This window comes from Arachis ipaensis, chromosome B2 (assembly GCF_059453495.1).
Source record: "Arachis ipaensis isolate K30076 ecotype BB chromosome B2, ASM5945349v1, whole genome shotgun sequence".
Taxonomy (NCBI): domain Eukaryota; kingdom Viridiplantae; phylum Streptophyta; class Magnoliopsida; order Fabales; family Fabaceae; genus Arachis; species Arachis ipaensis.
This window is the reverse complement of record NC_142437.1, coordinates 9,335,646-9,358,582: the sequence shown is the minus strand read 5'-3', so window position 1 is coordinate 9,358,582 and position 22,937 is coordinate 9,335,646. Positions and strand designations below refer to the sequence as shown.

The following is a 22,937-nucleotide window of genomic DNA, read 5'->3' as shown; positions in this document are numbered from 1 at the left end:
TCTTTCTTCTCTCTGCCATTTCTGCATCTTCTTTTCTCGATCTTCTTCGCTCTTCCTCTCTTCTTGGCTCACACGATATAGATTGATGAGATCTTTCTTGTTTCATCCCTGTTCTTGAATCGAAATATCAATTTCTGATCAACGAGCCTCGAAGAGAAGACATTCATCGTGCATGTTCATGGAGCCTTCCATTTCACTGTCTTCGGCTACTTCTTCAGCTTCATCCATGACTATCGATCCATGCAATCTCTCTTCGGCTAATCAACTAAGTTTGATCTTAGTTACTCAATAACTCAGTGAGGACAACTATCATTCCTAGAGCCGCGCTATACGAAAAGCCCTCAATGCCAAGAGAAACTTTGGTTTTATCACAGGTTATATTCCTCAACCTGATCCTACCATTGAATCAGAGAAATTTGAAAACTGGCGGTGTGTCAATGATGTAGTGAGCACTTGGATTCTGAACTCTGTTTCAAAAGAGATAGCCACTTCACTGGTGTATACAAATTTGGCTGCTAAACTTTGGAATGATTTGAAAGACCGATTTCAGCATGGCAATGGCCCTCGTGTTTTCGAGTTAAAACGCAATTTGATAAATCTCTGCTAAGGCACGATGACCATCTCACAATACGTTACCAATATCAGAGTTCTTTGGGAGGAATTGAACTCCTACAAACCTGTACAATGCAACTGTGGTGATGCTCGAGCTATGCAAGAATTTTTTCAAGCAGAATACGTCCATTGCTTCTTGATGGGACTAGATGAGTCTTAATCTCAAATTTGGAGCCAAATCCTACTCATGGAACCTCTTCCTATGATTAACAAGGTTCTATCTTTGGTGACTCAAGAAGAGAAACATCGAGCATTAGGAGCTTCCTTGAATTCACTGCCACAACCTCAGGTCGCTTTCCTCGCCCGCAATCCTCATGCCACTCAGCCTAAAGGTCGTGGCCGAGGTACACTCAAGAAAGATCATCCTCTCTACTTTTATTGTGGCCTTCTTAGGCACACAATCGATAAGTGCTACAAGCTCAACGAATACCCACCAAATTTTGGCAAAGGGAGAGGCACGAGGCGATCCGTACACAATGTGTCTGTCAATTTGGAACCATCAACACTTGCCACTCCCATCCTGACTTCTGCTCAAGTTCAACAACTCTTATCCTTACTCAACCATCACCAAATTCAGAAAATTCCAACTCCTGAATTCACAGGCGTCGCAACCCCAGTAGGTATTGTTCTCAACACATCCATGTTAAGGTCAAATTTACCCAATAATGCTTGGATCTTGGATAGTGGAGCCATTATACATATTGCTTGTGATTTATCACTTTTTGAGTCCATTCATACCTCTAAGAATTTTTCAGTTTCTTTATCAAATGGTGACTTTTTTTCTGCGAATTTCATAGGGTCAGTTTTCATCAATAACAATATTACACTCCACAATGTGTTTTATGTGCTTGAATTTTGAGTCAATTTACTATCAGTGTCCCCCTTACTTTCCAATTCTTCACTCACTGTGACTATTGGATACACTCACTTCGTTATTCAGGACAACAAGTATTCGAAGAAGATTCGGAAGGGTAGCCTACAGTAGGGACTTTATATCCTGAAAGCTTGACACCCCAACCAAGTCATCATCATATAGTTCCTCAGATCCTTATGTCTTTACTCAGTCTAATCCGACCTTTCATACTAGTTTTAATCAAATAAATTTGTGCAAATCCCAATTATGGCATGCACGTTTAGGACATGCTCCTTCTAGTGTTTTACAGCATTTAGATAACATTTTGCAATTACCAAATAAGTCAGACCATCACACTTGTGAAGTTTGTCACTTAGCGAAATTCAAAAGACTTCCTTTCAAATCACATAATAACGTGTCCTCCAATGCTTTTGACCTTATACATTGTGATGTTTGGGGACCTTACCTTATCCCAACTTATAATGAAAAATGTTTCTTCTTGACAATTGTTGATGCGTCTCGTTTTTGCTGGATTTATATGCTAACTCACAAGTCTGAGGCCACAGACTGCTTAAAGAATTTTTTTGCCTTGATTGAAACTCAATTTGGCCAAAGAATTAAGTGTTTCAGGTCAGATAATGCCAAAGAACTTGCTCCCGATGCATTCCTGCAGCAACGGAGAGTCTTGTATCAATTCTCCTGTCCTTATCATCCGCAACAGAATGCCATCGTGGAACGCATGTATCAACACCTTTTGAATGTTGCAAGAGCATTACTTTTCCAATCTAAAGTGCCCATTTCCTTTTGGGGTGAATGCATCATCACTGCTGCCTTCCTTATCAACCGAACTCCCAGCAAACTTCTGCATTTCAAGTCATCATTTGAACTCCTTTTTGGCAAGACATCCAACTGTGATTCCTTGAGAAGTTTTGGATGCCTTACCTATGCAGCAACTACTCCCAATTCTAGGACTAAATTTTGCCCAAGAGCTAACCCCTCTGACTTTGTTGGCTATCCTATTGGCTATAAAGGATATAAACTTTACAACCTTCGCACCAAATAGTTCTTCATATCCAGAGACATTGTATTTCATGAAACCATCATGCCCTTTAATCAATCCCCTCATCTTCAATCCAACACAGATATGCTTCACGACTTTGCACTACCTAAACCTATTATAGATCCTACTCCATCACATTTACCACCTTCGCCTCACACCAATTCCACACCCGCACCCTATTCTCCAAGCCTTTCTTCCATCGTCACCAGCACTCAGCCTCAACCACCACCATTACGATGATCTACCCGACACACTCAGCCACCATCATATCTAAATGACTATGTGTACCATAACTCAACACCATATCCTCTCACTAACCACCTTAGTACTCACAAGCTCGGCTCCAAATATCACAATTCCATTGCTCGGTTGGACATCATTCCTGAACCTCAGTTCTATCACCAAACTGTCAAGTTTAAAGAGTGGTGGCAGGCCATGCAAGAAGAGCTAGATGCCCTCGAAGCCAATAACACTTGGGTCTTGGTTGAATTACCCAAAGTCAAATGTGCAATTGAGTGCCGATGGGTGTACAAAGCCAAATTAAAGGCTGATGGTAAAATGAAGTGCTATAAGGCACGCTTTATCGCCAAAGGCTACACTCAACAAGTCGGGATCGACTTTAGGGATACCTTTAGCTCGGTCGCAAAAATCACCACAATAAGGACTCTCTTCACCATTGCTGCTGTCAAGAATTGGAGTCTTCTCCAATTAGATATCAACAATGCGTTTCTCAACAGTGAATTATATGAAGAAGTTTACATGGAGTTACTCTTGGGCCATCCTCAACAGAAAGGGGGATTAGTTTGCAAGCTCACAAGGTCCTTGTATGGTCTAAGGCAAGCTTCACGGCAATGGTTTACCAAGTTCTGCTACACTCTCCTCAGCCACGAGTTCATATAATGCAAACAGGATTACTCTCTATTTGCTTTGGGAGAAGGTGATGCGACTACTTTCCTCATTATTTATGTGGATGATATCATCATTGCTGCCCCCAAGCAAGAGATGGTTGACAATGTTAAGCTGAAACTCCAATCAATTTTCAAGCTCAAAATCTTGGGTGACCTCAAGTTTTTTCTGGGTTTAGAACTTGCACTCTCTAAAGCTGGCATCGCGCTTACTTAGAGAAAGTATGCGTGCGTTGTCGTTATTGAAAGAGACAGGTTACTTAGGATGTAAGCCTGCCACCATGCCTATGGATACAAATTTGAAACTTCGAGCTGGTGAAGGCGATCCCGTACTTGACCCGTCCCACTATAGAAGACTGATTGAGCGCCTCATGTATTTAACTATTTCCAAACCAGACATTACCTTCGCAGAAGTGAAATTGGCCCAGTTTATGTCCGATCCGCGCTTTCCCCATTTGAATGCCGCTCATGAGGTCCTTCGTTACTTGAAAGCTGCACCAGGACAAGGGCTCCTTTTCTCCTTTAAGTCCAAATTCAATCTCACTATGTACACTGATGCGGACTGGGGTGGCTGTTTAGATACAAGGCGATCCACCATTGGGTATTACACTTTTTTGGGTGATTCTCTGATATCGTGGAAGAGCAAGAAACAAGATGTGGTTTTCAAAAGCTCGACCGAGACTGAATATCGGGTGTTGTCAAATGCTGCTTGTGCGGTCCTTTCGCTCGTTGCTTTGCTAAAATTCATGCACGTTGAGGTCCACTCAGACATGGTTTTTTGCGACAACATATCGACTATTCAGATGTCTATCAATCTATCCTTATATGAAAGGTCCAAACACATCGAAATCGACTGCCACTTTATTCGAGAGAAAGTCGCTTCTGGGATTATCAAGTTGGTGCACATTCCAAGCAAGCATCAACTTGCGGATATTCTCACCAAAGCACTCCCTGCACCTCAGTTTCAGTTTCTCATGGCCAAGTTAGGAACATACAACATGTATGCTCCAACTTGAGTGGGGATATTAGATGTACCGATCAGTAGCATAAGTTAACAAGTTAGTTAGAAATTAAATTAGCTATACCAGTTAGTTAGAATAAGGGCTTAATTAGTCACAGGCTTGTTCAATATCATTAAAGTGCATGTACATAAATCGTCAATTGAGAAGTTCAATAACAGATTCTATTTTTCCCTTTCCTCTGTTCAATAAAACTTTGCGGAATCACTGTGGAGACCTAATGCCAAATTCGGGAATTCATAACCCTCTCTCAGTCGCCAACGATGCTGATGTAACTTCGCCGGAGAGGAGAAACACCACTGTAAATAGAACCAACACACCCGGGCAAGGCAGCCAAGCAGGGAAGGAGAAATTCGACGCAGCTAGGGAGCCAACAGAAGCTTTGTTGGCGACGAAGATTACCGGCGAAGCTGTGGTGGACGGCGACTTCAACTGCGGAAATGGGCAGCAGACGTCGACGGTGGAAGTCGGTTGCAGCAGCAACGGAGATGGATTAGAAAAGAGAAGAACCGATGTTTTGAGGCAGAGGGGCTAGGGGTGAGCACGGGTCGGGTTGGTTCGGCTTTCCTTACCAATTGGATTGTAATTGGTTCGGATTTGTATTTTTTTTGTACTCGATAAAATAGAAATTCATAAAAAAAATAAAATTTTTATCTTAAAAATTCTATAAGTACAATAAAAATGTAACATTAATAAAATAATCCAAACATGTTAAATACCAAATACATTAAAAACTAAACACATTAAAATCCAAACATATTAAACACTAAAGATATTAAAATCCAAATATATTAAAAGGCATATATATTTTTAAAATTTTTATTTTTTTATTTAATTAATATATAGTCAAGTTTACGGGTTAGTTCGAGTTCCGCACTCCCAAAACCGTTACCCGAACCAATTGCTAGAGAGTCATTGGTTTGGTTCAGATTGGACCCGATGATCCGTTGATTCCATAACCAATTTAATTGGTTCGGTTTGGATTCGGACGGGTAATCGGATACCCGCGACCCGTGCTCACCCCTAAGAGCAGGGGTGCGCACGGGTCGGGTTGGTTCAAATTTAAGGTAGAATTAGAACCGAACCAATTGAATTGTAATTGGTTCGGTTTAGTTCGGATTTGTATTTTTTTGTGTATGTATCCGAACCAAACCAAACCGATTAAAAACGGATTGGTTCGATTCGGGTAATTGGGTACCCGATGAAACATAAATTCATAAAAAAAAAAAAAATAAAAAAACGAAATTTTTATCTTAAAAATTCTGTAAGTACAATAAACATGTAACATTAATAGAAATAATCCAAACATGTTAAACACCAAATACATTAAAAACTAAACACATTAAAATCCAAACATATTAAACACTAAAGACAATAAAATCCAAACATATTAAAAGGCATATATATATATATATATATATATATATATATATATATATATATATATATATATATTAAATTTTTATTTTTTTTATTTAATTAATATATGGTCGGGTCTACGGGTTGGTTCGGATTCTGCAACCCCAGAACCATTACCCGAACCAATTACTAGAAAGAGTTATTGGTTTAGTTTAGGTTGGACCCGATTACCTATTGGTTCCAGAGTCAATTTAATTGGTTCGGTTTGGATTCAGACAGATATTGGGTAACCGCTACCTCTGCTTATCCCTACCTAAGAGGGGCGGGGTGAAAGGGTGTCAATGTAGTCTCTGGCGTCGATGGCGGAGGTGACGGCTGCGCAGCTGACGGAAGCCATGGGATTGAGAGTGAGAGAGACGAAGAAAGTGCCGCGGGTGTTAGAGGATTAGGTTAGGGTCCCGGTTTTCCCGACCCGGGAGGGGTGGGGTGGGGGGGGGGGGGGAAGGTTTCCTGGGTTGTTTGGCATTGGACCAAGACCAAAATGAGATCACCACTCAACTTTTGAATAAAATTCAATTCATATTAGTAATATTGATACACATATTTCTTGACATATTTAAAAAAAAATCCTATTAGCGACTTAAGAAAATAATGTTTATATTTATTTATTAATTTCTTTTTATGTTAGAAAAGATAATTTTTTTATTAATCGTTTTTAATAAAAAAAAATGGAAATACGTAAAAGGAAGATATGCATATAAAAGAAAAAGTATAGTTTGGTTACCTCTTTTAATTGGCCCCTATTTAGTGGGTTGGTTAGTTGGGTGGTACAAGGCAGAGCCCACCACCACTGTGCAGCTCAGCAGCACCATGACTACTAACCTTTTTAAGAACAAAACCTGAAAAGCCAACTCTGAAAGCATACACAACTTCCACCATTCCTGAAATCAAAAAAACCTTCTTGACTTCTTTCAATCTCTCATCAAATGGAGTCCACTCCGGAGTTTTACCAGAACGTCGTCGTAATGAGGCACGGCGACCGCATCGACAACTTCGACCATTCCTGGGTCTCCACCGCCGCCCGCCCCTGGGACCCACCGCTCGTTCAACAAGGCCGTCTTCGGGCATTCAAAACCGGTCAGATCTTTCGCAACAACCTCTCTTTCCCTCTCCACCGCGTCTTCGTCTCCCCCTTCCTCCGCTGCATTCAAACCGCCGCCGAAGTTGTCTCTGCCCTCTCCGCCGTCTCCGACTCCCCTGACGCCCTCACTGGCGACGCCCTTCCCATCGATCCTTCCAAAATCAAGGTCCCATCCCATACTCCCCTACCTTCCTTTTTAATTCAAGTCAACGTATCCATTCTTTTCTTTTCTTATGCTATGCTTGTGAACAAATCAAATCAAATAAAATCAAGTGCAGGTTTCTGTTGAATATGGATTGTGTGAAATGATGAGCAGAGAGGCTATCAGGCTTGATGTTGCTCCAAAAGATGGAAATTGGGGTTTTGATATATCCGAGCGCCAAGCCATGCTTCCACCTGGCACAGTTGATGAAAATGCAGTAAAAATCTATAAAGAGGTATACACGCTACTTCATCTTCATATTCATTTTTTTTCAGTTGCATCCATCTGATGAGAGACTCTTTTATTTATTTATTTTTCCACATCAGTTGCCCCGGTGGGAAGAGCCTGTTTTGCAAACTAAGGCAAGATATCAGCACATCGTCAAAGACCTCGCGGATAAACATCCTACCGAAAACTTGCTGCTTGTCACACATGGTATATATACAATCCTGCCATGCATATACTGTTCATATACCAAACACTCTTGACACGCATATAAAATACTTTCAATATTAATTAATAGTAGTGTTAGATGCTTCAATATTAATTAATAGTAGTGTTAGATGCAGCACATTTTGTGATTTGTAGCCATCAGTTAGTTATCATTAGTATTTTTAACGGTGTGATTTGTAGCCATCAGTTAGTTATCATTAATTAATTGTGAAGGAGAGCATTAGATGAGTTGTCATCCCATGAAGGTCATGGGTTAGTGAGTGATGTAGTTGTCAAGTTAGGTTGCGTATATTACACTTTTTGGATTTGACCTGCATTTTATGCAGGATGCTTATGTACTAGACTTTCCTTTTAACAAAATAAAGGATATGCCTGTATTATAAAGGGTGTATGCATAACGAGATTGTAGTAACAATATCATATCATTCCACTTTGTTTTTTTTGGCAGGGGAAGGAGTTGGGGTTGCTCTTTCTTCATTCAAGAAGGGTACAACAGTTTATGAAGTTGATTACTGTGGATATGTGGAACTTCGACGCCCTATTTTCAAGAAAGACCAATCATTTGTTGCTGGGGAGTTTGAAGTAACTGGCCAAACAGCTGTAAACTTCATCTCCTCCGAAATCCTTTGAGCAATCACAATCACTATCACTATCTCTTGGACTCCATTTCATGACTCCACTGTTGTGTTGTCAAATGCGAATTATTAATTCGAATTTAGTAGCAGAATTAAAGCACCATTAGATTATGCTTCCCACAATGTCGTTTGCCTTGATTGACTACTAGTAAACATTGGAGAAAAAGAAATTAGGTGGAAAAGCGATAGAAAAAAGTGGACTCCATTCTTCCATTTATTCAAAATAAGTTGAAATTTTACATTAATCTAAATCAAGCTATGGACAATATTATGTTTGATAGAATTGAATTTAATGGTGATGTATTATCGCTTCATAGAACTTGTTATTATTATTATTGTTGTTGTTTTATGCATGGTTGTGAATGATAGAACTTGTCTGTTGGGAAGGAAAGTAATTTTCAGTATGCAATCATATAAATTTGTAAATATGTTAAACTAGAGTTAGCCCATTTAACAATAGATAATAGATGTCATATTACAAGTGTAATTAGTAAGATAAGCAATGTAGATACAATTGCAATATGTCAATATCCATATTAGATATGACTTTTACCCTACAACACATCTAAACCTACAGTATATGACAATTAGCATATAAGTCAGAGCTTGGAAGGAATTGAAGGTGGATCCATATGATCAAACATGTTAACTGGGAGATCATCAAAGATGCTGTCATAGTTTTTGGAGCTACCTATGATATCCGTTGACCCAATTCTGCAACTTCCTTCTGATGGATCAAAGAAAGGGAACCCAATGGTGTGTTGTGGGGCTAGCCCAAGCTCATATGCACCAAGAGGTCCAAAGTAATCAGCAAAATTTGGATCATCAATTCTAGTCAAGAAATCTTGGTCTCCCAATGAGAATGGTGTTAGATCAGTTTGGAGTTCATCAGGAATCTGAGGGAAGGGAATTTGTTCCATCATACTACTGCTTTTATTGCTCTCCAAAAGTGCAGATTCTTCTTGCTCAGAATTAGGCAACTTGGGCTTGATAAGATCTGGTAATGCCACCATTTTAATAACCTCGGAATTGTCATTGCAGGAGAACGAGCATGGCTGATGAGGCTTTGATGATGATTCTCCCTCTGATGAAGAACTCAATTTAGGAGCCTACAACTCAAAAAAAAAAAAAAAAAAAAAATCATGTGTAACAGAATTGTATGTAAAAGTTTTCGGTTCACACTCACATACAGTGTGAGAAAGTACATAGCATACAGAATATGTAAAAAAAAAATCTAGAAAGCATGATTTTTACTCTCTAGCAAAGTTTTCAAGTGAACAAAAAAGAATATTCTAGCTACCCATTTTCCAAGTTGAAACTACTAGCTTAAATCATTAGAATCTCAATGCAAATTTTCATCAGTCATGTGTATTTCTTTGGTATTGTAATGGATGAATTTAAACGGCATGGAAACAGAAGAGAAATGTTAGAATGGTTACCTGGAAAGTGGGAAGATGATGATGAAGTTTAGGTTTGTTCCTGTGTGATTTGGAGGTGGATGTTGATGCTGATGCCTGAAGAATCCTAGCAAGCCTCTTCTGCCTACTGCTCCAGAAATTCTTGACATCATTGTCTGTTCTTCCACTCAAATAGGACGCAATCTTAGCCCATTTGTTCCCAAATTGTGCCTGCAATTCTATCACAACCCTCTCTTCCTCCGCTGTAAACTTGCACCCACTATCACAAAAAGAAATACATAGTCATTAGTTTAAGAAATCAAAGGTTATATATGATGATGGAAGAGAAAGCATGCATGCATGCAATGAATTGTAACATACTTCTTGAGGTTAGGTCGAAGCTTGTTGACCCAACGAAGGCGACAAGACTTGCCGGTTCTATGAAGAAGACCCTTGGATCGAATGGAGCTCCAGTCTCTGGGGCCATACTTGCTTACATGGTTGAGTAGCACTTCATCTTCCTCTTTCTTCCATGGCCCTTTCCTTATGTAATCTACTAATTCATCCCCTCTCTCTTTCTTTCTCTTATTCCCATGCATTTTCTTCTTCATGCAAGAACCTAAGTATATATCTAGTTATGTACCACTCTTGTACTTATTTCAATGCCCTTCAACCTACACTACTACTTCGTACACTGTTATTATATTCTCTCTGTTTTCTTCTGGCGGTTATATATGGCAGTTACCTCCGCTTTCCCCACTAACTTACCCACGTCGTTCCTATTATTTTGCTTGAATTTTGAATTGCCAAATCTACCCTTGTCGTCGCTGCTTCAATTTCTAGTAGAGCAATTTAGCACTCGTTGATTATTAGTTCAGTAAGAAAATATATGAAGGGTTATTTAGTCAATTTCAGAATAAGCTAGATATTCTAGGACAGACTAACGATATTTTTAGAGGTTAAAATGAATGAAACAATGCAAACAAAAATTGATATTAAACGTTTACATAGAATACACTAAGGATTGCTTCCTTGGCGATCAAGACGAAGAGATGTGCGACTTACACGGACATTTTTTGCATCTAAATCGCGCATTCTACCATCTTAAGATCTTATTGTTAAGTCTATGAGGTTTCATTTATCTTTGGATAAAAATAATTTCCCATTTTTTTTGCTTTAATAAAGTGTTTGTGACAATCAATTCAATTACATCATCTATAACGGTGGCAACATCTTCCTATAGCTGAGGACATTAGTGTTCTTTATACTTTATAGTATGCCATGTGCCTCCCACACAATTAATTCCAAGACTTCATAATTTACACATATTCATATGTCTGTATTTATAAAATTACAAACTAAAAACTAAAAATCAGGTATCGAATTGACGAATTATATATTTCGGTATAAAACTATAAATATACGTATTAATATATAAGTTTTTATAAAACAAAATTGATAAAATTAATATCGTTAAGCATAAAATAATGGAAGTCAACCCTAAGGAGCGAAAAAGTTGTATGTTGTTCCTCAAAAAGCGCCAAAGAGTAAACTGTAAAGCCAATTAAATTGAGAATTCCAAAGTTGCCCCGTGTACTGTACTTGATTAGTCGCACAAAGACAGATATTCTGGACATCTTATAAAACCAAACCCACAGTTTTGCTTCCAAAACCCTCTCATCCTATGAGCCCAGCTAAGCTAAGTCCACAATAACAAAATTGGCACACACTAATCTGCCACCAACAAGTAATTAATTGCAAATAGCATGCTATGCAACAGGGGAAAAAAATGTTTGTCATTTTATATGGAGAAATGTGAAATTAAATTTTATTAATTTATTTAACATTATTAGTCAATAAATTCTTATAAAATTATAAATCACGATAGATGATTATCATTGTAATTCAATATATATTTATTTATTGTAGTAATTGATAGTATAAAAATATTTGAGTGAATACCCATCCGGCCCTTGACAATTATCTCAAAAGGATAACGAGATCTCAAAAAAAAAAAAAAAATCCAATCTGGCCCCCGATTTTTTTTGGAATGGATTAGCTCCAATGCAAAAAAAAAAAAACAACATTGACTTTTTTTGGCACAGAAGCCTCATTGTTCTTTCGAGATAATTGTCAGGAACTGGGTTAAATTTTTTTTGTCAAGAACCTCGTTGTCTTTTGAAGTAATTGTCAGAAATTATTTTGGATTTTTCTCAAAAATATTTCATACACAGTAAAAATTATACACATAATAATGTTTTAACTAGACATATATACACACACCGCATTAAAATTAACTTATTCTACATCTATTTGAATGTAACATGTAAATAGAATATTGAGTATGGTGAAAAAACAATAATAAACTTATTCGAATATATTTAAATTGGTTCTTAAAAAAGTCTAAATCATATACTTTAAAATTTTTGAGAATTAATTCGGTGAGATAGTTTGATCTTTTTAACACTTACAATAAAATGTTTAGTATGTGTGCGCATTTGATAAATAATACTTTAATAAATTTTATTTGGTAAATAATTAAATTTGTCTAAAATTATTCGTTCTCTAAACGAGTTCTTAAAAAAAATTTTTAATTAAATTTATTTTTCAAAAATTTTAAATTAATCACATTAGTTCTTGTAATTTTTTTTATTGATGGTACCAAAATTTGTTAATGTAACACGATAAGTGATATTACAATACAAATAAGAGTCTTAATTAACTATGAGCATGATAAGTTTATGAAATTAGATCAAATCAAAACCTAATTGAGAGGAGAACTTAAGGCATTAAAATTTCTCCATTTGTGATTGAGTTGATCTAATTTCATATGTTAGCTACTAATTAGAACTATTAAGTGTGTGTTGTAGTCATATCAATAAATTTTGACGTCGTTAGCAACAAAAATGACAGAAGGACTAAAATGACTAACTTAAAATATTTGAAAGACGAATTTGATTAAAAAAAATCTTTTAAAGACTAATTTAAAAAATAAATAATTTTTCGAAAACCAATTTAACCATTTACTTAAATTTTATTATAAGACAATTAAAATCTCAATAAATATCATAAAATAAATTAATCTTTCTTATTGAACCATCAATTTGTCTAAAAAAAATTAAAATATTAAAAATTTATTGACAATCAAAATGTCTTATTTAAAATTTTTAAAGATTAAGTTAAGTGTTTATTCAACTTATTCAATTTAAATTTGATTAATTAAAATTTCTTTTTATTGGAAGTAAAATTCTCAACTATCCCTGCGTTGAAAACCAATAACTAATTTCTAACTTAGTTGAAATATAATTCACATTTTGATGGTTGTAAATTGACCACAAAACCTACTAGTTAGTAGTTACTCTATATACATCATTATCTAAAAATCGAAATCCTAAACATAACACTTTGGGTTAATTTTTTTTTTGTTACTCATGACATTTTTAATTCAACAAACTAAGAATTAATTTGTCATATATATATATATATATATATATATATATAAAATAAAATTTAAATTTTCAATATTTATTTAAATAGATGAATAAACTTATCACATGTTCGTAATGTATTTTTTTTTATTAAAAATAGAGAGATTCGAACCCGCAACTTTTTAATTAAGTATGAAAAGATGATGTCATTTGAACTATAACTCATTGGCATGTTGATAATGTATTAGTTAAACAAAAATATTATAAGCACATAAAAAATTAGTCATAATGTATTCATCTATATATATATATATAGACACTCTCCATACTAAGCCAGTGGCCACAACTTCACACTTCCTTTCCTTTTATTGGACATAGATCTATCATCACTCTTACTATCTTCCCCACTCCCTAACCTACCTTCTCCTGCTTCTTCTTCTGGTTTTGCTTTCGATCCATTTCTCAGCAATTGTCGTCTTTCTCTGGATAATTCATCCAATCGATGGACATTGATGTGTCAAAGTTCTTCAACACATGCCTCCTATTCGTGGCCACCATTGTTGTGGCCAAGCTCATCTCAGCCTTCATTGTCCCTAAATCAAGAAAGCGCCTTCCCCCAATCGTGAAGGGCCTTCCATTCATCGGAGGCTTACCCCGATTCCTCAAAGGTCCAATCTTTATGCTCCGTGAAGAGTACCCTAAACTGGGTGGCGTCTTCACCCTCAAGATGTTCCACAAAAACATCACCTTTTTGATCGGTCCCGAAGTTTCTGCTCATTTCTTCAAGGCCCCAGAATCTGAACTCAGCCAGCAAGAGGTGTATCAGTTCAATGTTCCAACTTTTGGACCCGGTGTTGTCTTTGATGTTGATTACTCTGTTCGCCAGGAACAGTTCAGGTTCTTCACTGAGGCCCTTAGGGTTAACAAGCTCAAGAGCTATGTCGATCAGATGGTTACTGAAGCTCAGGTCAATGTTGATTCATGTCTAGTGTTTATTTTTGTTTGATCTAATATATTGTGTTATTTGACTCTTGATTTGTGACATTAGCAATTTGCCTGTTGGGTTTGACTTATTTTTTCCTCCTAGAGTTGAATTTGATGATCATGTTACTAAATTTAAGATTCTGCAGATCCATTTAAATTGTGCCTTTTTAGTTTGTGTTTATTTCACCTTCTGTTTTTACTTGGATATAGTGTGAATCTGCATTCAGTACTTCATTGGATTTGGTCATGAACTTTTGCATGCTGCATCTTCCAAGCTAATAAATTGCAGCTATAATTCAGCAATAACATTAGATAAGCGTTATGATATAATTGTGGGTCTATTAATAATACTGAAAACCAAAATTTGAATTGGAACCTTATTTCATTCCAGTGTTTTTAATTTGATAAGCTGGAGAGGCTTTTCAGCTCCATTTGTACTTGACATTATTTTTAATATTGTCTCATTATGTTAATAGTAAGTCTTCCCTTAAAATTTTCATCAGTATTTTACTGAATTGGCATTATGGGCTATTGGTTCTCTAACATGGACCTGATTTACAGGACTACTTCTCAAAGTGGGGAGAAAGTGGTGAGGTTGATTTGAAGTATGAGCTCGAACATTTGATCATCTTGACAGCTAGTAGGTGTCTCTTGGGACGTGAAGTTCGTGACAAGCTTTTCGACGATGTGTCTGCATTGTTCCATGACCTTGATAATGGGATGCAACCAATCAGTGTTCTCTTTCCATACCTTCCCATCCCAGCTCACCGGCGCCGTGATCAAGCACGCAAGAAGCTTGCTGAAATCTTTGCAAGAATCATAGCTTCTCGCAAAAGCACTGGTAAATCGGAGGATGACATGCTGCAGTGCTTCATCGATTCAAAATACAAAGATGGCCGCCCAACAACAGAAGCCGAAGTGACTGGACTGCTCATTGCTGCTCTTTTCGCAGGGCAGCACACTAGTTCAATTACCTCCACTTGGACTGGAGCATATCTTCTCTCTAACAGCAAGTACCTTTCAGCTGTGGTTGATGAGCAGAAGATTTTGATGGAAAAGCACGGGGATCGAGTTGATCATGATGTCTTGGCCGAAATGGATGTCCTGTATCGGTGCATCAAAGAAGCCTTGAGGCTCCACCCTCCATTGATTATGCTCTTGCGAAGCTCACACACCGATTTCAGCGTCACAACACGAGAGGGGAAAGAATATGATATTCCTAAGGGTCATATAGTTGCCACATCCCCTGCTTTTGCAAACAGGCTGCCTCACATTTTCAAAGATCCCGATACATATGATCCCGATCGATTCACTGTTGGGAGAGAAGAGGACAAGGTGGCAGGGGCTTTCTCATACATTTCTTTCGGAGGGGGCAGACATGGATGCCTTGGCGAGCCCTTTGCATATCTGCAGATAAAAGCAATATGGTCTCACTTGCTAAGGAATTTCGAGCTGGAGTTGGTGTCACCTTTCCCTGAGATTGATTGGAACGCCATGGTTGTTGGAGTGAAAGGAAAAGTGATGGTCCGCTACAAGCGGAGGGAGCTTTCTGTTAGTCACTAGGACCAAAATGTTTTGAGTGTTTTGGCATGATTTCTTCTTTAAGCAGTATTTGTTAGTCTTGCTGGTTCTTCTTCTTCTTCCTCGGCCAAATTTCACTGTTTATTTGACCGTGGATTTTTTGAGTCTTCATTTTAACACTCTGTAATTTGCCAAGTGTTTTTAACTTATTTGGTTTTAGTGAATTGTGAATTGTGAATTTGTGATAGCTCCCAATATGGCTTGTTTATAAAACTTAGCTTTGCTTGATTCATGCATCCAGCCATATCCAGTGAGGGAAAGGTTTTGATGTTGTCATGATAGGTTTTAGTGAATTACATCATAGTTTGATTTTATTACTAGCTACTTGGGTTTGTGATCATCCAAGATTATCCCTCTCCAGGTGAAAGAATAACTTTCTCACAAATGAGATTAGGACAAGACTCTTCCATTAAAATGACAAATTTCGGCATGAAAGTTAAATGCACCAGAGAATTGGCTATTTTATTAGTATATGGAAACTAGAGTTACATGTTCAACCATTAAACATACATAAAACAGAATAAACTAAAAGATTAATTGAACAACTCGACAGAAGTTGAAGATGGTGAATATTAGAACAGCTATCCCTACAATGGTAGAACTGCTTCTCCAAGGGTCCCGGAAGTACACCCACCTCAGTGTTCCCATAGTCCATTTCCAACCATTGTTGTAATGTTCGTTAAGATCTCCAATGATTTGTTGGTAACATGTTTTATTTGTCACAACATGTTTGCATAGACTATTAACCAGTGTTGCCAATTCCTTGTCACTTCCAAGTTCATGGACAATAGCTTCCTTCTCAACCATCAATTCTGCATCATCCTTGGTGTGAATAAGAGAATCAATCAGAGAAACATAGTTGCAAATGTAAGGCTCCTCAGGATAGTGACACTGCTCAAATGCTATTAGGTTCCTAAGAACACATTCTGTTGTGTGGTCTACTTTTAACTGTGGGAACTGAAATCTAGCCTTGAAACACTTGGAATATGGGAAGCAACCCAAGCAGAGAAACCAGCTGAAGAATCTCTTCTTCTCAAACTTTATGTCTAGCAAGGATCTATTATGAACCTTCTCGAAGCTTATTCCGGCTTCATTCAACTTTGTCGCGGTCCTCAGCATACATTCCTTTTGTGAGTAAGTGTGGCGACTCTTGTCATCGTTGAAACTCAGGTTCGTGGGGAGATAAGAACATCGAACCAAATCAGTGAAATGCAGCGATTTCTCCCACTTCTTCGGCTCGAACTTCCTCTCAGAAGATTTCTGATAAGGGTAATAAGATGCAAAGTACTCATGAGCAAGCCTAATGAATCTGGAATGCTCTTTGAGATTGCTTGGGACACAAGTCTCATAGAGTTTCTCCAAAACTTGAATTGGAAGCTGGTTCTGAAGCAGCAGCAAGTCCCTCTGGATGCTTTTGCTAAGACATGGTTGAGTCAATACATAATCATCTTTGTGTTTCCACCGTTTCGCTTCCCTCAGAAAGAGCTCCATGATGAAAACAGAATCCAACAGAATAATCCTCACAAATTGTTCGCTTCCAATGTGAGGGAACTTCGGCTGGTAACAACGCCTTATGATCTGCTCTTGTTGTTCAATGAAGGCCTTGAAGTCCTCTAGGACGCGTTTGTTCGATAGGCGTTCCGAGAAGAAATGAAAATATGTGTGTTTGTGGTGCTGCATTTCTTCTAGCTTGGTATTGCCATGGTGAATAGGGCCAATTGAGATCAAGAGAGGATCATAGGAATCCTCTTTCACCTTCAACAGACTCTTAGGGATCTTGTAGATACAGCACTCTGGCCATCTTATTGCAGGATCAATGTTTTCTGGAATATCAATTATTTGTTGGATAACATATTCATCAATAAATGTAGATCCCATCACACCTGCTTAGCTTTTTCTGTTGCAAATTCAGCATAGCAGATCCAATATCAGACATAACTAAGTTGTGATTATTATAGAACATTTTTTTTATAAAGTTCAAATTTTATGAAATTAAACACAAAAGAAAGGAGCCTCAAATGTTTCTATGTTGTGACATCAAGGTCAAGGATACAAACATTGAAAATAGTCTCTCCACTTGTGAAGATAAATTGTGTAAATATATACCAAATATATATTTAGAAAAAAGGCCTTTTCAAATTAAGGAAGTAAAAAGGAATTTATGGTGTGTAATGTAACTTAACTGTTAGAGTAAAAATAAAAACAGAACTTTTCAACAAGATGAAAAAAGTTGGTATATACAAAAGATTCAACCCCTCTTCCATGTAAAGACATAAAGTGTAGATACCACACACAAAATGGCTTTGCCGCTTTGTCTAAAGCCACTGTTTTTTATTATTAAATATCACTTCAAAGTTCAAACAGAACAAGGGCCAATCTAAAAGAAAGGGACAACAAATTTTATTTTATTTTATTTTTTTAAAAAAGGAACAAAAATAGATTAGCTCTAGTTCTAGTTATTAAGTAACAAATGGCAACATCATCTCAAAAGAAAAAAAAAAAAAAACAAAAACAAAAAGAAGAAAAGAAAGAGCATTCTACTAAGAACCTGAAACTAGTGAAAAAACAATATGAACTACTGCAACAATCTAAAGACAGAGAACAAGTAAAGTGCAGAATACTAGTATACTACTAAGAACCTGAAAGCAAAGGTTGTATCTTTTCACTTTCCAGAAGCAATTTCTCAATTTCTGGCTTGTGACTCTTCAAGTTCTAAGTTCTCTTATTAGCTCTTTCTGCTTTTTACAAAGACAACAACCTATATGAGTGTGCTTCATGGAAATAGCAAGTGGAAAGTAGAAAATTCAAAGAAAGACAAGACCATGATAAATGAGAAACAAATTTATAACCGATATGTCTGATTTTACTTTATCTTTTTGCTTGGTACAATTAATTGGAAGGTGGGAAGATTATTATGAACTCTTGTGAAATGGTATAATAATGTACTTGTTCTTTTCTTTTCTTTTCTTTCTTCTTTTAACCATCTTAATTCACAATCAAATATAACTTAATAACAAATGAAATTATTGAATGTAATTGAAAATATTGAGGAAACACTTTGATTTAACAAACATGTACTCTAAAATTCAATCATTAAATGAGTTAATAATTTTAAATATATATTAAACATAAATTAAATAATATTTATATTTATATATAAATATATAATAATTAATTTAAAAATTGATTTTTGGTGTTATTATTTTTTATTTAATTTGTTTAATATTATTATTAAATGGTCAAATAAATTTTTTTTTTCTTCTCTTGTTTATTAATGTTTTTTTAGCTTTTATATTGTGGTACAACAGAAGCAAGTACAGGACTTGAATTCTATGCATAATGCGATCTAGTTGTAAAGAAAAATGAAACAGTAAATTGGACCGACCGTGTCTCACTCTAACTTCATTCATATCAATGACAAAAACCAAAATAGTAAATAGATAATGATTTTCACTTTTTAATTTAGAGTTATAGAATGTATAAGTGTTTTATGTAATTGTGGTGTCAGGAGTAAAAATCGGACCGTCCAATTTTTGGGTACACAAATCGGAAGATCCGATTTGTATTTAAAAATTTTAAAAAATTTGGAGTACATAAATCGGACCCTAACAATTGATTATAGAGTAGATCATTTGAACTTTTTAATTCATAGATGTGGATCTCGGACCTATGAATGGGGATACTCCCGAAACTCACAAAGAAAAAAGGAAGTGAGTTAGATAAAAAGAGAAGAAATTTGGACATTTGATAATGCCATGTGAATCGCTAGAAACATGTGAAGTGTATGGCTAACCCAATAACGAAAGTTTCATAAGGGAACTGGAGCAGGCTACCATGAGACAAAAGATCTTCTTTTCAAAGAGATTCGATTCGGAACTATGATATGTCCAAGGTCCAATATTAAAATAATTTCAGAGGTTTTCCTTGAATTTGTCTGTGTCAACAAAAAATCGAAATGTCTCGACTTTTTTAGAATAGGTCTGAGTCAAATAGCAATGATTCGAAGCACTATACACTATTTCGAAAATCAAGGACTCAATCAATCGTATTTTCCTATTCATTGGGCCTTTCGACACAATTAAATAGAAAGCCCCAAGGGTGCCATATTCTAGGAGCCCAAACTATGTGATTGAATAAATCACATATTTTTCAAACTCCTTCCCCTTCTTCAAACTCCGATTCATATTTTTCATAGAGAAATCTCTGATCAACGATAAAACAAGATCATATTTAAGGGATTCCTTGGTTCGAACCGAAGAAGCAATGTCACTCGATCATTATCAAACTGACTGCAACTTTTTTCTGTCCGTGAGGATCCCACCAGAGCGCCTTCTACTTCTAATAGGCCATGAACTATATCAGAATCATTCTCAACGAGTCCATAAGAAGTGATCCCATTTTTTTCATCAGGTCCGGGTACAGACCAAAGGTCTTGAGCGACCGATCCGGCAGAACAACTCAAAAAATAAAGAAGTATCGTTAATTCCTTCATGCTCGTTCCAAGTTCCAAGTACCATTTGTACAAATAGAAATCCCCTCATTACAAGATTTCTTCTTCAATTAATATATGATCTATTCGAAGTTGCGACAGGTATGAGAATGATGCATAATTTTTTCCGTATCGGGGAAGTCGCGGCCGATTTACCTCATGGTTGGATAGATAAATGTTTGGATTTCTACGATTATTTTTTCATCTGCTTCTCACGTTCCATGAATAGTCGGCACATTGAAGAATATCCAGAGAGGCATTTAGGGAATCACTCCGACTCTATCTCTGTTCGTTCCCTTTGAAGAAAGGAAGGATCCGAACAAAGAATCAATCTTTCTTTTAGTTGTTGAATCTCAAGCCTATTTTTTCGAATTTATAATTTTTAAATTTAAATAAAGGCGTTTGATTATATTTTTGAAAGAGAATAAAGAAAAAAGTAAAAAAATTGCCTTCAATATTTTCATTTTTATGATCAACGATCATAAAAGGTCCCTCCTTGGGCGGATTCCTCCTTTTGCTCCTCAGCCTACGGGGTAAAGGGTAGAAGAATGCAACCTATTATCGATCTATTATGCGCCTTTGCATCTAGCATTGGGTAGAATCTGCGTATTTTGACCAATTTAAGGTGAAAAATAGAGTTGCTCCCTCGACAAAACTGGGATAAAGTTGAGCCAAAAGATCCCGATTCAAGATAAATTCATGAGAAAGTGGAATCTCCTTTGACCCGCAACAGATGGAGGAGGATTTATTCAATCACATATTTGGGCTCCTAGAATATGGCGCCTAAAACAAAATGAGAAGTAGCTAACCAATGAATGGCAAGTGCTTTTCCTTGTATGGATCCTATTTCAATGGGAACTTGATGAGTAGATCCGCCTACACGTCTTGCTTTTATTGGTATATTGGGAGCTCATTACTTCAACTGAGATAATGAAAAATCATTTCGTCTTTTTAGTTGGAATTTTAGGGGGTTCTCTAAAAAAGATAGCAAAAAAAATTATTCCTAAAGTCGAGACTAAGAGGAATGTATAAACCAATGCTTCCATAGATTTCATCCTGGTTTACAATGGAATCTGATAAGTGAGATTTCGAGTAATTTAAACGAAATTCTAGAGAACGTTTGCTATTCCGAACTCTTCTTGTCTTTCTTGAATGATAAGGAAAAAAAAAATTGATTCTAACAACTGATTACAGAGTAGATCATTCGGACCTTTTAATTTATAGATGTGGATCTCGGACCTATGAATGGGATACTCTCGAAACTCACAAAGAAAAAAGGGAGTTAGACAAAAAGAGTAGCCCAAACAAGATGTCCAAATAAGAACATCTATGCCCAGACGGACATAAACAGTCACCTCCGATTTGTGTACCCCAAATTTTTTTTTATTTTTTAAATACAAATCGGAGGGTCCAATTACCTTTGTCAAAATTTAAATTTTCTCTCCCATACTAATCGGACTGTCCGATTAGTAAGCTTAATTTTTTTTTACAAAGAAATTGAATGATCCAATTTCTTCGTCCCTTATTTCAGAAAAAACTATCTCACATTCATATCTAGCACCCACATTTTTCATAACCATGCACAACACACACATACTTCTCATATAAAAAAAAATGAACCTAATGATTTTAGCTAGTGATGCATACATACTTTAAAGTAATCCTAAAAATAAAAAATATATTGAATATCAACGTCGTCTTTTTGTTACATTTACTATTAACATTTTAATGGTTTCATAAATTTTTAGATATTTTTCTTGCATTAAAAAATATTATATAATTAGTAAATATTATTATTTTTTACTAATATTTAATCAATAATAATTTATATTTATATTTATAAAAATTTAAAAAAATTATATTTGTACCTATATAATTTATATTTATATTTTAAAAATTTATACATATAAATTAATAAAATATATTTGTTAAAAATAATTTAATATATATTAATTAAATAATAACTAAAATTACTAAAATTTACTGCTCCTAAGAATTTCTTCTAAAAGATATTAAATTTGTTTATTTAAGTACTAATTTTTACACGTAATTCATTGATTGATACTTACTTGAAAAGAAGAGAGAAAGGGCAGTTATATAAAAGGCGTTTTGTGAGAGACAAAAGAAGTCATATAGTAAATGAATAATGCATGTACAATAGTATGTAAATAGCGGTGGGAATTAATTGCTGTTTTGGTTTTTATTATATAAACGCTGCTACCAAACGAAAATGATGAGTGGCTATAGACCATAGTCCCCACCATATGAATAGTGAGGCATCATGCTTTTCATTATTGAGCCTCTCCAACGGTTGAAGAAAGTACATTGTCTAAATGGTAATAATATTAATATATGCAAATTATCAAAACAAGATGGTATTAACGTGTATACTTTCCTTTTCGATTACTAGTTTACTAGCTACTACTATATGTCACTATAGCGTTATTAATCTTCTAGAAGTGATGAATAATAAAAAATATTTGGGACCAACTTCAATAAAATATTTTTAACTGAAAATACGGGTATGAAAGAATGAAACTACTCTAAAATTAAAAGACAAAGCGAAAAATGTTTTTTTTTTCCTTATGTACATTTTAAGAACATTAAGACAAAAATAGAAGAGAAATATAATTTTTAATGCACTCTGTTTTATATATAATCTCAAAGCCGAATTTTTTTTTTTAAGAATATAGCACGTCAAAATAAAATATTCATTAAAAATTTTAAGAATATATTATGGTCTGGCCCAAACATCACGCGGGTCGACCCGACCCATACTCCACCCGATTCGAACGGTCGGGTGCGAGGCGCTCAACCAC

At 35.9% G+C, this 22,937-nt stretch overlaps 4 protein-coding genes across 5 annotated transcripts; 2 read left to right on the top strand and 2 right to left on the bottom strand.

Annotated features, from left to right (window-relative positions):
* The first annotated feature begins 6,550 nt into the window (after positions 1–6,550).
* LOC107624806 (uncharacterized) lies at positions 6,551–8,574 on the top strand. 2 transcript variants are annotated; one of them, XR_015905447.1, is made up of 4 exons: positions 6,551–7,115; positions 7,228–7,386; positions 7,478–7,890; positions 7,931–8,574. XR_015905447.1 is itself a non-coding variant. In XM_016327264.3 (4 exons), exons 1-4 carry the CDS (start codon positions 6,795–6,797, stop codon positions 8,232–8,234), a joined length of 771 nt encoding a protein of 256 aa, XP_016182750.2. In that variant the 5' UTR covers positions 6,587–6,794; the 3' UTR covers positions 8,235–8,574. The 2 variants fall into 2 exon arrangements, 1 of the variants encoding a protein (XP_016182750.2); XM_016327264.3 differs by having other exon boundaries at positions 6,587–7,115; positions 7,478–7,586; positions 8,053–8,574.
* Positions 8,575–8,838: 264 nt separating this feature from the next.
* Positions 8,839–10,235, bottom strand: DUO1 (myb-like HTH transcriptional regulator family protein). Its single transcript, XM_021115365.2, has 3 exons — positions 10,018–10,235; positions 9,679–9,916; positions 8,839–9,348 (listed from the first exon to the last, which is right to left on the bottom strand). Exons 1-3 carry the CDS (start codon positions 10,233–10,235, stop codon positions 8,839–8,841), a joined length of 966 nt encoding a protein of 321 aa, XP_020971024.2.
* Positions 10,236–13,394: 3,159 nt separating this feature from the next.
* Positions 13,395–15,857, top strand: CYP51G1 (CYTOCHROME P450 51G1). The gene is made up of 2 exons (XM_016327262.3): positions 13,395–14,031; positions 14,610–15,857. The coding sequence occupies exons 1-2, from the start codon at positions 13,567–13,569 to the stop codon at positions 15,609–15,611; spliced, it is 1,467 nt and encodes a 488-aa protein (XP_016182748.1). The 5' UTR covers positions 13,395–13,566; the 3' UTR covers positions 15,612–15,857.
* Positions 15,858–16,080: 223 nt separating this feature from the next.
* Positions 16,081–18,596, bottom strand: LOC107624805 (UPF0481 protein At3g47200). Its single transcript, XM_016327263.3, has 2 exons — positions 18,269–18,596; positions 16,081–17,526 (listed from the first exon to the last, which is right to left on the bottom strand). Exon 2 carries the CDS (start codon positions 17,505–17,507, stop codon positions 16,155–16,157), a length of 1,353 nt encoding a protein of 450 aa, XP_016182749.1. The 5' UTR covers positions 17,508–17,526; positions 18,269–18,596; the 3' UTR covers positions 16,081–16,154.
* Between the last annotated feature and the right edge of the window lie 4,341 nt (positions 18,597–22,937).

What these genes read in the sequence shown, in the direction of transcription:
- DUO1 (XM_021115365.2), bottom strand. Translation starts at nt 10,235, where the DNA reads ATGCATGGGAATAAGAGAAAGAAAGAGAGAGGGGATGAATTAGTAGAT. An exon ending in CTTCGACCTAACCTCAAGAA is followed by an intron (nt 9,917 to 10,017) that starts GTATGTTACAAT and finishes TTTTTGTGATAG; the next exon opens with TGGGTGCAAGTTTACAGCGG. An exon ending in ATCATCTTCCCACTTTCCAG is followed by an intron (nt 9,349 to 9,678) that starts GTAACCATTCTA and finishes TTTGAGTTGTAG; the next exon opens with GCTCCTAAATTGAGTTCTTC.
- CYP51G1 (XM_016327262.3), top strand. Translation starts at nt 13,567, where the DNA reads ATGGACATTGATGTGTCAAAGTTCTTCAACACATGCCTCCTATTCGTG. An exon ending in AGATGGTTACTGAAGCTCAG is followed by an intron (nt 14,032 to 14,609) that starts GTCAATGTTGAT and finishes CCTGATTTACAG; the next exon opens with GACTACTTCTCAAAGTGGGG.
- LOC107624805 (XM_016327263.3), bottom strand. Translation starts at nt 17,507, where the DNA reads ATGGGATCTACATTTATTGATGAATATGTTATCCAACAAATAATTGAT.
- LOC107624806 (XM_016327264.3), top strand. Translation starts at nt 6,795, where the DNA reads ATGGAGTCCACTCCGGAGTTTTACCAGAACGTCGTCGTAATGAGGCAC. An exon ending in CAGTAAAAATCTATAAAGAG is followed by an intron (nt 7,387 to 7,477) that starts GTATACACGCTA and finishes TTTCCACATCAG; the next exon opens with TTGCCCCGGTGGGAAGAGCC. An exon ending in CTTGCTGCTTGTCACACATG is followed by an intron (nt 7,587 to 8,052) that starts GTATATATACAA and finishes TTTTTTTGGCAG; the next exon opens with GGGAAGGAGTTGGGGTTGCT.